Here is a 12,399-nt window from a genome sequence, read left to right on the forward strand (position 1 = left end):
GATCTCGTCTCAGAGCTCGGTGCTGCCCGTTGGGAAGAAAGCACATCCTCCTCTGTGTCACCAGTTCAGACTTAATGCGCGATGGAAAACAGGTTTAGAAACAGGGACAGGGTGATGTTGCTTGCCAGCCTGTGTTTCAAGACAGGTCTTCTCAGCACGAGCACTGCTGGTGGTGCTAAACTTCTCTCCTGGCTGGCTTCCTGGCCGAGGCTTCCTTGGGAAGCAGGATGCTGGGACAGGACTCGTGGGACACTTGGCAGCGGGCGAGATCAGGGGGTGAGGGAGCTACAGGCTCTGTCTGCATCCAGCACCCAGGGTGGGGACCGTGGCGAGTTCATCCCCGCCTCTGTGCTGTGAGGATGCAGGAGATGTGCGGAGCTGGGGAAGGGAAGGAAATGAAAGGCAGGCTGTTAGTACGGTCTTAGTGTTTTAATCTCTCACACGTACCTGACTAATGAACTCTAAGCTCTGCTGCTGTCTTTTCCAGCAGCAAGGCAAAGGAGGCAAAGCCAAACAAAACAGTCCAGGCCTTGGTTTTAATCCTTCTCTACTTTTACACTGTGCTGGGGCAGCTGAGAAAGAAGGGATGGGATGAGACCGATGTAGACAGGAGGTGGAGGGAAGGCGTCTGTAGTTGCATCTGTCTTTTCCTCCCTGCCTCTCTCTGCTCTCTCTCCCCCTGCTCTCTTTCCCCCTCTGCTCTCTCTCTCTCTCTCTTTCCTTTTTCGTCTGTGTCTTGTGTTTTACAGTGTTGCCCGTTTGGAGGAAGGAATTGTGTCCTCGCAGCACCCTTCTGCTCCCTACCCGGACATCTCTGCTAGGAGGTCGGCTTTCTCCCCTTCTCCGTAGCCAGTGACAGTCCTGGCCTCTTCTCACTACTCCCCTCCTCTCTAGTTTTGCTTGAGAGCCCCTGGGATGGAGAGATTGCCCTGGTTTTGCTCCCATCCCTCACCCCAAACACTTCCTGCTGGAATGGAAATGCCTTGCAGTGCAGTGGGGTCTTGTCCGATGCTTGCTGTGGCTTGACCCTTCGAGGCAAATGAGAGTGGGAGCAGAGGTGGGTGCTGTGAGCCCCCCAATCCTTAGCAAGCCCCTCTTTGGCTGATACATCAGTCTGGACTGTTCCTGGTTGATCTTACCTCTCCTTTTGCCCCCAACTAACCCCCCTTTCTTCCCCACCTCCTCTTTCCCAGAGACTTCTGCCTGCCTGGGACTGTGATGCTTGACCCTTTGCCCTCCGTAGTGTGTGTCACGCTTGTCTGTGCAAGTCCAGCGGGCAGGGGCTCTGCAGGGATTGCAGCTCCCCTCCCCGGTGTCCAGCAAAGCACCACGTGTCTTTTGGAAGCACTGAGGAGCTCAGTCTGTGCTCAGTTATGGTTCTTCCCTAGGAATGCTCACCTATATCTCTGCGGAGGTGGTGCCGGAGCCCGCTGGGTGTCATGGGCACAGATTGATGGGGCGCGATGGGTTACAAAGCAGCTTCAGAGCCTCTTCTCCATAGCCATCCACAGGCTGGGCTTGCAGGAGAGCTCAGTGTCCCCAGGTGCCAGGGCTTGGTTAGGTTGCTGCAAAGCTCGGCAGCGGGAGAGGGACCTTGCCCTTGAATCAATCAGGGTGCAGAACGAGCATTTTGCTTACTCTGTGCCTCGGTTTCCCTGCCTACAAGATGGATAAGGGCCAGGAATCAAAGCAGGTCTTGATCATAGCACAGCCTAAGGTCCTTGTTTAGCAGGTCCTCGTTATATCCACTCATGTCAAAACTGGTGCCAAAACCCCCATTGACTTCTGCAGGGGCCCGGGGCTGTGTGGGAAACTTCACAGGCTGAGATTCAGCTGGGAAGGAACTTCATGTGCTGCATCTCTGCAGGTTTCCCTGCTCAGGAAGGGCAAGGAATGTCAGGGGAGTGTTCTCCATCAGGCCTGGCACCCCCCTGCCCTCTCACTCACTGCTCACTTGCTCCCCAAGACAGGAGCGTGAATTTGGATTTCAAATGAACAAATGTATTTGCTTCACGCCTAGCTCGTTGCATCCTTACTGCCTAATTGTCTCCAGCAGAGACTCTTTCTCCATGCAAGCGTGTGTCTCTGTGTTTGGGGGACATGATTATGGTACATATGTTAGGGTTTTTTTTAAAAAGTGAAACACAAGCAGGAGATGTGAGCGGCATCACAGGGCTAAGCACAGCAGAGAGCGATTCCTGGTCCTTGGGAACCACTCATAAACTCTTCAGTTGCAGGGAAGTTGGGGACGCAGTTGAAAAGGCTGGGTCGAAGTAGTGGCCGCATGCCTGAATTGTTGTTCCCCTCTTCCTTTGCAGGCCTTTGGCTCTAAGTTTTGACTTGGTGGGTGCTTCCCAAATCCAAAATTCAGACTTGCCTGTGCCCATGCTGTGGGCCGTTTTCTCCCTGGTTGACAGCATGCAGCCAGACCCCCGAGGGCTCGAGCCTTGCTCTTGGTCTGCAGATATGCCACCTTGGTCCTAGCAGGGGAGGAAAATGGACCTGTTGCCCCTGACTACTCTCTGTGCCATGCCAGCAGGCTCCGGAGGGCTTTGTCTTTCCCACCGCACTCCATCTCTGTGCCTGCCTCGCTGTTTGGTGTTGGGGGGCTGCGCTGTGTCTGCCTGTTGCATCCATCTCGCCTTGGCCGCGTTGTCTGTTCCCCACGTCCGTTTTGTCCTGCGTCCTTGTCAGTGTTCAGCACAGATTAGATTCGTGTCCTTTCCTTGCCCCAGGTCCCGAGGGCTTTTGTCTTGAGTCACAAGAAGGGGTCTCTGGGCAGTGCTGGGTCTCTCCCCAGCAGCACGGCCAGTCCTGCCTTCTAGCTGCCTGTCCTGGCTTCTGGATGATGGAGGGCATTCCCGGAGGGTCATGCCTGCCTTCAGCAAGCGGGCTGGGAACGGGGTGGAACCGCAGGCTTTCCCTGCGAGCAGTTACAGAGCTGTACCAGGGAGTCGGATGCAGCCTTTTCTCTTTGCTGTCACCATCAGAGCTGGCTGCTCACCTCGTCACTGCCGGGCATCTCGCAGGGAAGGTGCCACCCGCTCTGCGGCTGACTGATTAAGCAGCTCCAGTTTGTGAGCAGAGGGGACTGCTGCCTCTCAGCCTGCAACCCGCGCTGCGTGGCATTACCCGTCCCCAGGGAGCATCCGCTCCCGCAGCCAGATGCCCGAGGACTTGACCGAAGGAAGGACGCCAGGTCTCTTCATCCTGCTGCACAGCAGCTCCCTGGCCCTTCCAACCCCAGCTTGCAAGAGGAAGGGAAGGGAAAGGAAAGGAGCTGAGCTGCTGGGGGGAGGAAGGGAGACAGGCCGTGTGGTGAAGCCAAATGCAGGTGTCCTCTCCAGCCAGGTCTTCCTGGGTATCGCCACAGGGGGTGTTAGGATGAGCTGGGGACAGCGTGATTCTGAGGACGTGGGCCTCAGCGAAGGGAACTATCCCTGCGTGAGCTTTTGGGCTGCTGAGGGTTTGGCAGCTGGTGCCAGGTACCGATGATATAGCGAATGTCCTGGACCCACACTGACCTCCTCAGCTTTCTGCTGCCTCCTGCCCTCTGCCACAGGGCTGGTCATTCAGATCCGACTTCGCAGGTGGGCTCGTGGCACCGCTGCTGCCCGGGAAGAGAAGTGCCAGCTCCCCTCCTGGCAACGAGGGGCCTCAGTCTGGGTTGCCCTCCCTCAGCACGTGACGCTTGTTCTTGATGCCGGTGTGAGCTGTGGGGGAGACCCAGACATCAGGGTTTGGTGCAGAAACCCGCGGGGCTGATCCCACTTCGGGCTGGCTCCTCCGAGCAGAATGTAGCTGGGACAGCGATGGGATGGAGGAGACGAGGCAGGAGTCCTGTCCATTGTGTGCAGGGAGATGATCTTGTGCCTGCTTCCCATCCCTAACCTCTGCCAAGCATGGGGAAGATGCTGAGCTGGGCATGTCGGGGTGGCATGGAGGGTGCAGGGGCTGGGCTGGTGCCGAGGCCAGGAGCTCTGTGCATTTGCCACGGCTTGGGGGAGGCAGATGTGGGATGCTGGCATGCGTTGCTGTGCACAGTGCCCCGGGGGAGCGGGGGAAGCAGCGGACTGAGACCCGTGCCTTTCTCTCCTGTCCCCTCTGCAGACCTGGGCACACCCAGCCCGTGCCTGAGCGTGGAGTGCACCTTCGGGGCCACGTGCGTCGTGAAGAACCAGGAGGCCGTGTGCGAGTGCCAGCAGGTGTGCCAGGGCCGCTACGACCCCGTGTGCGGCACCGACAACCGCACCTATGGCAACCCCTGCGAGCTTGACTCCATGGCCTGTGTCCTCAAGAGAGAGATCAAAGTGAAACACAAGGGACCCTGTGGTAAGAGCCGATCTCTGGGGGTTCCTCCTCCTCCTCGTGCCGCTGGCCACGGCTGGGTTTGCTTGCTGGGAGCAGAGGGCGTCTTAAGCACAGGCACGGCCCCAGCCCGTGGGGAGATAGGGCTGTTGGGGTGTCTTTGTGCTTTGGTTGCCGCCACGTAGAGTATGCAACTCGGACCCATACGCAGCAGTTCCATCTGCAAGCTCTCTCCTTGTGCCAGCACGGCTTTGCCAGTCAGAGAGTGTTTGCAGACAGGCACAGCCCAAGCTGGCTGGGTTTTCCCGGGACAAAACCTGCCGGGATGGTCAGGTTAGGGCTGGGTTCACTGCAATTTTGTCAAAATACAGTCTTTCTGCCCCTAACCTTCCTGGGTATGAGGAGCTGGTGCCTGGCTTTCCACCTAGGGCTGGTGCGGCTTGGTGTGGCATAGCAGTGCCCTGTCAAAACTGGGCTTAATCCCTTACAGTCCTTTCCTCACTGAGCTGTGCTGTGCAGTCCTGCTTGGGGAGCATGCTCCTGAGCTGTAAGGGCTTTGAGACAGCAGAGAAAAAAGGAAGACCCTTCCTTCAGAAAAGGAAGACCCCCTCCACCCTGCGGAGCTCACCGCTGCAGCATAGCAGAGGGTCCAGCGGGATTCAGGTCAGAAGAAAATGCTGGTACCAACTCCCCGTAGTCACAGGAGAAACAGTGAAGGATGCAAATACTTCGTCTGTTGGGTGCAGGCGCTTGAGTGCTCTGGAGGAAAGAGCCGCCGTTGTCTGCACGCAGACTGCCTCGAGCAGCCCCTCTCCCGACCTGCGGAGCCCAGGCGTGGCTGCAAGCTTTGTGCTGTAGATAGAAACCTCCCGGCCAACAGTCTGCACGCACCAAGCAGGGGGTTGTTGCATCTTTCCTCCCCCATGCAAAGACAGCAGCTGCTGTGTGAAAGAAAAATAAGAAAAACTATCTTTGAGCCAAATTCTTTGTGAATTGAATGGCGGGGAGGGAAGAAGGGTGTTTGAAGAAGAAAAATGAAGCCGTGAATCACTAAATACCTGGGAGTCAGGAGAGAGGAGATGTGCTGCCTGGAGTCCGCTCTCTCCCGCAACAAGTGATAGCTCCTTCGCAAGTGAGTTATTACGAAGATAAACATCTTCTGTGACCTGAGCCTGCGTGTGCTGTGCGTGTGCGTGCAGCAGGCAGGCTGAGCATCCCGCTGCGGGAGGTGGCGGGGCGCCGTGGATTGCTGCAATGTTATATGTGTGTCCAGCGCCGCTGGCACCCCGATAAACTAGGGGAAGGGAGTATCCCCCTTCCCTGCTGACCACCTCCTCCCCCCCGCCAACGTGCCACGTGGGAACCTGCTGCCTCTCTCCCCTGGGACACTGGCCGCTTGCAGCCTGGGATGCTGCGCTCCTCTTCCCGTGCCTGGGACTGATTTATCGCTCCTCGTAATCACACTCAGCCCCACGCTTTCTCCCGCCTCCTATTTAGCTATGATGGCATACAGCTCCAGTGACATTTCATCATGGTTACTCCTGGCCCTGATGGCTTTTATGAGTGGTTATTGTCTTTCTGCCTCCAAGCCTGACTCTCCCTCCTCCCGCAGCCCTCGCCTCAGCTCCTTCCCTTGCGCTGCGCCCTGGGGCTCCTGGTCCCGACAAGGCTGCAGGGTCTCGACCTGGGGCAGGAGGTGACCGTGGGGTTTGATTTCTGCTCCGACACCTCATTAGACAGCGATGCCTGCTTGATTTGTTGTTTTAACCTACCGGTTTTGTTCTTCGTTTGTGCAGACCGCTGTGGCAAGTGCCAGTTTGGGGCCATCTGCGAGGCGGAGACGGGAAGGTGCGTGTGCCCCACGGAGTGCGTTCCCTCCTCTCAGCCTGTGTGCGGCACAGATGGCAACACGTACGGCAGCGAGTGTGAGCTCCACGTCCGGGCGTGCACGCAGCAAATGAACATTTTGGTGGCTGCCCAAGGAGACTGCAGTGAGTCTGGCAAAGTCCCCTTCTTCCCTCGTCTCACTCCTGCTGGTGGCATTTCGCAGAGCGGATGCTCAGCCCCGCTGGCCACCCGGGTCTCGCTGAGGTCCCTGGCCGTGACTGTCCAAGGCTCGCCGGTCATTTGTAGCGCTTGCAGCCCATGGGTTTGCCAGCCTTGGGAGGCAGCAGAGAAACCCAGGGTCGGGATGTGTGGAGGGTGTCCCTCATGCTCCTCCTCCTGCCTTCACTGGTAGTGTTGAAGACTTCCCAGGAGGATATCAGCTGCAGAGTAACAGGGTTTGTCCAGGGACACCCAGGAGCGTGGCCCTGGGCTGCAGCTCCTGGCTGGTTGCTCAGAGACTCTGCCCGAGGCTTTTCACCCTGTCTGGAGGGGTCTTCCCTTTTGGCTTCACAAGAATTGGGCATCTTGAGGCTCTTGAGTGGCTTTTCTTTTTTAACGCCAGCTATTTTAGTTTCCCAGCTGTGCATCATAGGGGGCATCTGCCCTCTTTGTTACCTGTCTGAGCCAAGCAAAGAAATCGGGCTAATGTCCTCTGAGCCAAGCAAAGAAATGGGGTTAAAACCATGTTAATAGTGACCACCAGAACTGAAAGCATTGAGAGTCTGTTTGATCATGCAGTTCATCTCAGTAGCTTTCCCTTCCCTCCATCCCCTGGGGTTAATTCATCTTTGCTCATGTGTTTCTTCGCCACTCCCCAGCCCAGGGAACTGTCTGTGCTAATTTCTTAATGAATTAAAAGCGCTGCCTAGGTTCTTCATTAGGACAAATGCTACCTCAGTAAAAGCAATGCTTGGAGCCTCATAAAACCTCTCCAGCTGGGTCTGGTGTTCCAGGGCTGAACTGTGCATGGACATCCTCTCTAAATTTGGGAGAGAAGAGCGACCGAGTGTGACAGATGACTCGCAGTGCTCTGTGGGCACTGTGAGCAGGAGGAGGCTGAATACACCATGGGAGTAAATGGGATTTCTTACTGGTGTCCTAGGAGAAGCTGTTGGACACGACACCTGTGGGTGCTGATGGGAATCAGAAATGCTCAGGACTGTCAGCTGTCCATTGCAGAGTCTTTGCACAGTTTAAATAAGCGATAACAAACCACTCTGGGGAACGAGGACTTCTCTGCTTGCTTCTGGGAGCACGGCGTTAGCGGTCCCCAGCTCTGTGACACGGGGCAGTTGGCTGCGAAGGTCCCTCCAACGTCTCACTGTGGTTCCTCCCTCTCGCCCCACAGAATCCTGCGGCAGCACGGTGTGCTCCTTCGGCAGCAAGTGCGTGGGTGGGCAGTGCGTGTGCCCGCGCTGCGAGAGGCAGCCCTTCGCTCAGGTCTGCGGGAGCGATGGCCTCACCTATGACAACCAGTGCGAGCTGCAGGTGGCCTCCTGCCAGCAGAAGAAGAGCATCGAGGTTGCCAGGATGGGGCCGTGTGAGGATGGTAGGTTGCCGCCGTTCCTCCGGCCACGCGGGTGCGAAAGGGTGAGGGAGGACTGAGGCCGCGCGCGGCGGGCTCTTCCCCTCGCTGCTCTGCTCTACCCAGCCGCCACGTGAGCCCCGCTGCATGGAGCTCGGGCATAGCGCCCTGTGACACCCCCAGCATCCCCAGCGCAGCAGGTCCCGTGCCAGAGATGCTCTCCTGGCCAGCACCCCGCCTGCCGCCTCCCTTTCCGCCGGGTCTTTCTGTATCCAACAGGAATGAGAGATGAGGCCACCTAATCAGCTGGGCAGGGAGTTTATCACTGCTTTAATTTCACACTTCAGAGGGCCTCGGCCAAGGGAAACGGAGCGGTTCCTGGGGCAGGGAGCCTGGCTGCCGCTTTCCTTCTCTCTGCCCCGGGGGCTGCTCGAGGGCCTGGCCTGTGGCCGCTAAGGACCTCGGTACCGAGCACCAGGGAAGGTCGTGGGGTTGGCTGTACCTTGCTTGGCCAGGCTAAGAACTAAGAACCTGCTGAGTTTTTCCACTGTAGGGGGAAGGCTGTGGGTTAACGCTGGCTGAATCTGAGTACAGGAAGCATGTAACCCGTGCTGCTCTGATGGGCTGACCGGGCGAGCTGAGATCCTCTGGCTCGTTACACATGTAGTCTAGCTGGAAAGGACTTCAGTGCTATGGCAGAGCTTAGGGAGAGGGGAAGACATAACATGGTGTTTGATCACAGCCCTCCTTGGGGAATTTCAGGTTGACGTCCCTCTGGGAAAAGATCTTAAATAATTCTCTGTGTAATGCCAAATCCCAGCCTTTGATCACTCGATAAAAAGGGCCAGGTTTTCCTTCCCACCCCCACCCCTTCCCCTTTAAGAAGCCTTTGAAATCAGCAACGTCTCTCTCTAGCTGCTGAAGCTTTGAGCATCTTATGGAGAGGCAGCCAGGCTAGGGACAGAGTTTATATATTGTTAAGAATATCTGCCTAACTGAACTTCAAACTTAACCCAAACCCCATCCCTTCCTCTGCTCTGGTTTCCATGTTTATATTAGCAGCAGCGATCTCCCCGCTGCACTGTGTGATTGGGAGGGCAGGAGAAGGAATCAGATTAAAGCATGGAGTTAAGCTGTCGCTAAGTTAAGTGGCAGCCCTTTCTCCCGTGCGTTAGCAATCCGATCTCCGGGTAGCCTGCAGGGTGCTGGTAGCCGCAGGATGCTTGCTTTTGCTCCTGCGGTGATGCTGTAGAGAGGAGGACCTCAAGCCACCTGCTAAAGCGTCCCTGGGCCATTTTCATTATGTAGGTGTAGCACAATCTCACGACAGCAGTGGGAGGATCTGCTTTCTCCAAGGGAGAGGGATCTTCTCTGAGGTCCAGGCATAAGCATCCTGATGTACGCGTGCCCAGGATTCTGGCGTTGCCTGTGCTGAAGAGGTTGAATCTGCTGCGATTTGGATGGGCAGCTGTGGGCTGCTTCCCCGCCCAGGGCACAGCCGCATGTCAGGGAGAGGGCTTTGGCCCCGGCCCCTCTGCTTTCCCCAAACTCTGCCCTGCTGGGTGTGAGCCCTCTCTCACCACCGTCCTCCTTCGCTCCAGAGTGCGGCTCAGGGGGCTCGGGCTCCGGCGACGGTAGTGAGTGTGAACAGGACCGGTGCCGGCAGTATGGGGGCTGGTGGGATGAGGATGCAGAGGATGACCGCTGTGTGTGTGACTTCACCTGCCTGGCAGTGCCACGCAACCCGGTAAGCACGCTGAGCGGTTCTGAGCTGACTGCTGTAGTCCTCGCTCCCCTCCTCTCTTCTCCCTGGTGGCCTTCCCGCATGCTTCCTGGGCAGGAGAGGGCATCCCATGGATAGGGAACCTGCCTTCCTGTGCCAGGGACTGCCCTGAGCGGCTTCCCTCCCTGTCCTGGCAGGTGTGTGGCTCTGATGGTGTGACCTACACCAACGAGTGTGAGCTGAAGAAGACACGGTGTGAAAAACGCCAGGATCTCTATGTCACTAGCCAAGGAGCCTGCCGCGGTGAGTGCCCCGAAGGCAGCCAGCCCTCCCCAGGCTGTGTGCGCTGGTTCCCCAGCCTGATGCCCTGCAGTACCACGTGCCCTTTCCCTGCGGCTAAGCAAGGAAGCGCTCGCTAAGGACGCAGCGGTGTCCATGTTGCTTTGCTGATCCCTGCTGCATCATTCCTGTTTCATACCCTGTGCTTCCCCTGGCAAAGGGTAGGACCTCGCTTCATCGCCTGTTCCCAGCATCTCTGCAAGGACCACGTGGTTTTGCAGGAATGCTGCTAGCTGCTCTATCCATACGCTGACAACATGGCAGCCTGCGTACCAAAGACAACCTGTACCTCTCTGCCTTCCTCTGCAGCCCTTGCCACAACCCCGCCACCTCTCCTGGTCGTGCACTGCAGCCAGACCATCTATGGATGCTGCCCGGACAACATGACCTTGGCTCTTGGAGTGGGCGCAGCTGGATGCCCAAGTAAGTGAATATCGTGTTCCACCTGGGGAGGGGCAGGAAGAACCTTCAAGGATGGCTGGAAGGCAGGGAGAGGTCAGGTGGAGGGGGGACTTGGGGTCCCATGCCAGGGGAAACGAAGGAAGGTGGACCGCCCCTGTTCCTTAGCTAACTAGCGACCTCCCAGGCTCAAAAAACCTTCGTTTATTCCCAGCTCCAGGCACACGTGGAGATGCGCTCGCACGCTTCGCCTTCTGTGTCTACTAGTGATGCTCTTGTCCCTTCAAGAGCGCTGAGTCAACTTCCAGGTCTAGGTCCCTCTGAAATGCAGGAAGACAGGATGGTGGCTCAGAACTTGTCTGGTGCTGAGTCCGTGCTGGATGCCCCAGAAGATGCCCCTAGGGCCAGATAGTGCCCTCTGAGCCTTCAACCCGTATCGAGAGGCTTAGGGCTTTTTACCAGCCTGAGCGACAAAAATATTGCTTGTATCCTTGCACTGCATGCTGAGGTGGAGCTGAGCTTTGGGGTTCACCTAGGGACCTTCTGCAGGCCACCCCAGGACCAGTGACTAGTGGGTGACTGCACTGTGCAGGAAGCTGAGCTGGCAAATGTTTCATTAATATTTATTAAATAATTATCGGAGTCAGCGCTTCAGCAGAAGGCACGTTTTGAAAGGCATTAGCAAACTCTTAACAGCTGAGGCTGTGACCGCCTGTTAGGGAAACACATTACCCCGTGGAGACACGATTCACGCCATGCTCGGGCCTGGCTAATGCCTGCTTGATGAGGATGTAGTGCTGTTTAATGTGCCGTATAATTTAAAAAGCAGCAGCATTCAGAGAATGTCCAGAGATCTCCTGGCAGGGGGTGCGCGGGGCGGGCGGCGGCGGGCGCTGGAGGAGCAGACGTGCGGTGTGTGCTGGCCAAGGGGGGCCAGCAGCGCAGGGAGGAGCTGGTCAGGGTGACGCTGGGGAGGAGACAAGCCTTGCGCCTTCAGCATCGCCCTGCCAGCGGTGGTTGGTGGTGATGTTCCTCGATGGCTCTGATGAAAGTCCTGTCCCCTGCCCTCCGGTCAGTGGGCACAGCTTCCCAACTGACTGGGGTTCAGTATCCCACCAGTTTCTGTCCCACCTGTGTCCCTGTGTTGGCAGCAAGCATACATCAGGAGGTAATTACCACTTAACCAGCAGCTTGAAGCCCCTAGGGCAGATTTATCCGTTGCTGCCTGTTCAGGAGGTGCTGTTTCCCTGCCTCTGGCAGTCTGGGATTGTGCGTCTGCACCCTGCTTGCTGCTCCCAAGGTCTCCCTTTCTCTCCAGCTCTGCCCCACGTCCCCTTTCTGCTGCTCCCTGTGGATAAAGGGAGCGTCTCTCTGTCTATCTTTGGATCATTTCCCTCCATCAAGTTCCTAATTAATGAATTAATAATAAACTTCTAATAGCTTCCTCCCCCTTTGATGTTAATGAGAGAGGAGTTCTTGATGACAGCAAAGCAAGCGGGTTAATCCCTGAGGGTTTCATTCCCCCTTGTAGCTGAGGCAGAGGAGAAGCGGTGAGAGCAGCTGGTGAAACCTCCTCCTGCCTGGCGTGAGACCCCGTCCCTGCCCTGGCTGAGCAGCTCGGTGGCTCAGCAGTCGGTCCCTCCGCCTCGATGCAGGCCCTGACATCCCCCCCGTCCTTGGCCAGGACTCAGCCTCACGCTGTCTGTCTCTCCCTGGCTCGCAGGTACCTGCCAGTGCAACCCCTATGGCTCCTACGGGGGAGCCTGCGACCCTGCCACAGGGCAGTGCTCCTGCAAGCCAGGCGTGGGGGGTCTGAAGTGCGACCGCTGCGAGCCCGGCTTCTGGAACTTCCGCGGCATCGTCACCGACAGCAAAAGCGGCTGCACGCGTGAGTGTGGGCAGGGCTGGGCCGGCGCCCCTTGTCCCGCGCGACTCTGCGGGGTATCGTGCTGTTTAAAACAATGAGCCCTAATGTTGGTCCTGTTGTGAGGCACCTCCAGCGGGTGGTTTGGCAGAGCCTGATGACTTGCTCCATGCGAGAGAGACAGGGCGGCCTGAAGCGTTGCACGGGTGCCATTGCTCCCCCGTGGTGCAGCTTGGCTAGGAGATGGGATCTCCTTTCACTGCTCCCTGGCCAGATGTTCTGCAGGGCTGCTTGAGCCCAGCGTGAATGAGCCCTGGTGTCCCCGCGCGTGTCTGTGGAGCAGATGCGGGGTCA

The 12,399-nt window shown here is 57.4% G+C and overlaps 1 protein-coding gene across 7 annotated transcripts in view; it reads left to right on the forward strand.

The window, feature by feature from the left end:
• Nucleotides 1-12,399, forward strand: part of AGRN (agrin) — a 124,694-nt gene that overhangs the window by 85,856 nt on the left and 26,439 nt on the right. For all 7 annotated transcript variants that reach the window (XM_054849806.1, XM_054849807.1, XM_054849811.1 and 4 more), the window contains 7 exons: nt 4,111-4,332; nt 6,105-6,299; nt 7,544-7,744; nt 9,322-9,467; nt 9,641-9,746; nt 10,092-10,205; nt 11,905-12,069. In XM_054849806.1, the coding sequence (XP_054705781.1) occupies nt 4,111-4,332; nt 6,105-6,299; nt 7,544-7,744; nt 9,322-9,467; nt 9,641-9,746; nt 10,092-10,205; nt 11,905-12,069 (1,149 nt within the window). The remainder of the gene's footprint in view (nt 1-4,110; nt 4,333-6,104; nt 6,300-7,543; nt 7,745-9,321; nt 9,468-9,640; nt 9,747-10,091; nt 10,206-11,904; nt 12,070-12,399) is intronic.

This window comes from Grus americana, chromosome 21 (genome assembly GCF_028858705.1).
Source record: "Grus americana isolate bGruAme1 chromosome 21, bGruAme1.mat, whole genome shotgun sequence".
Classification (NCBI taxonomy): Eukaryota; Metazoa; Chordata; class Aves; order Gruiformes; family Gruidae; genus Grus; species Grus americana.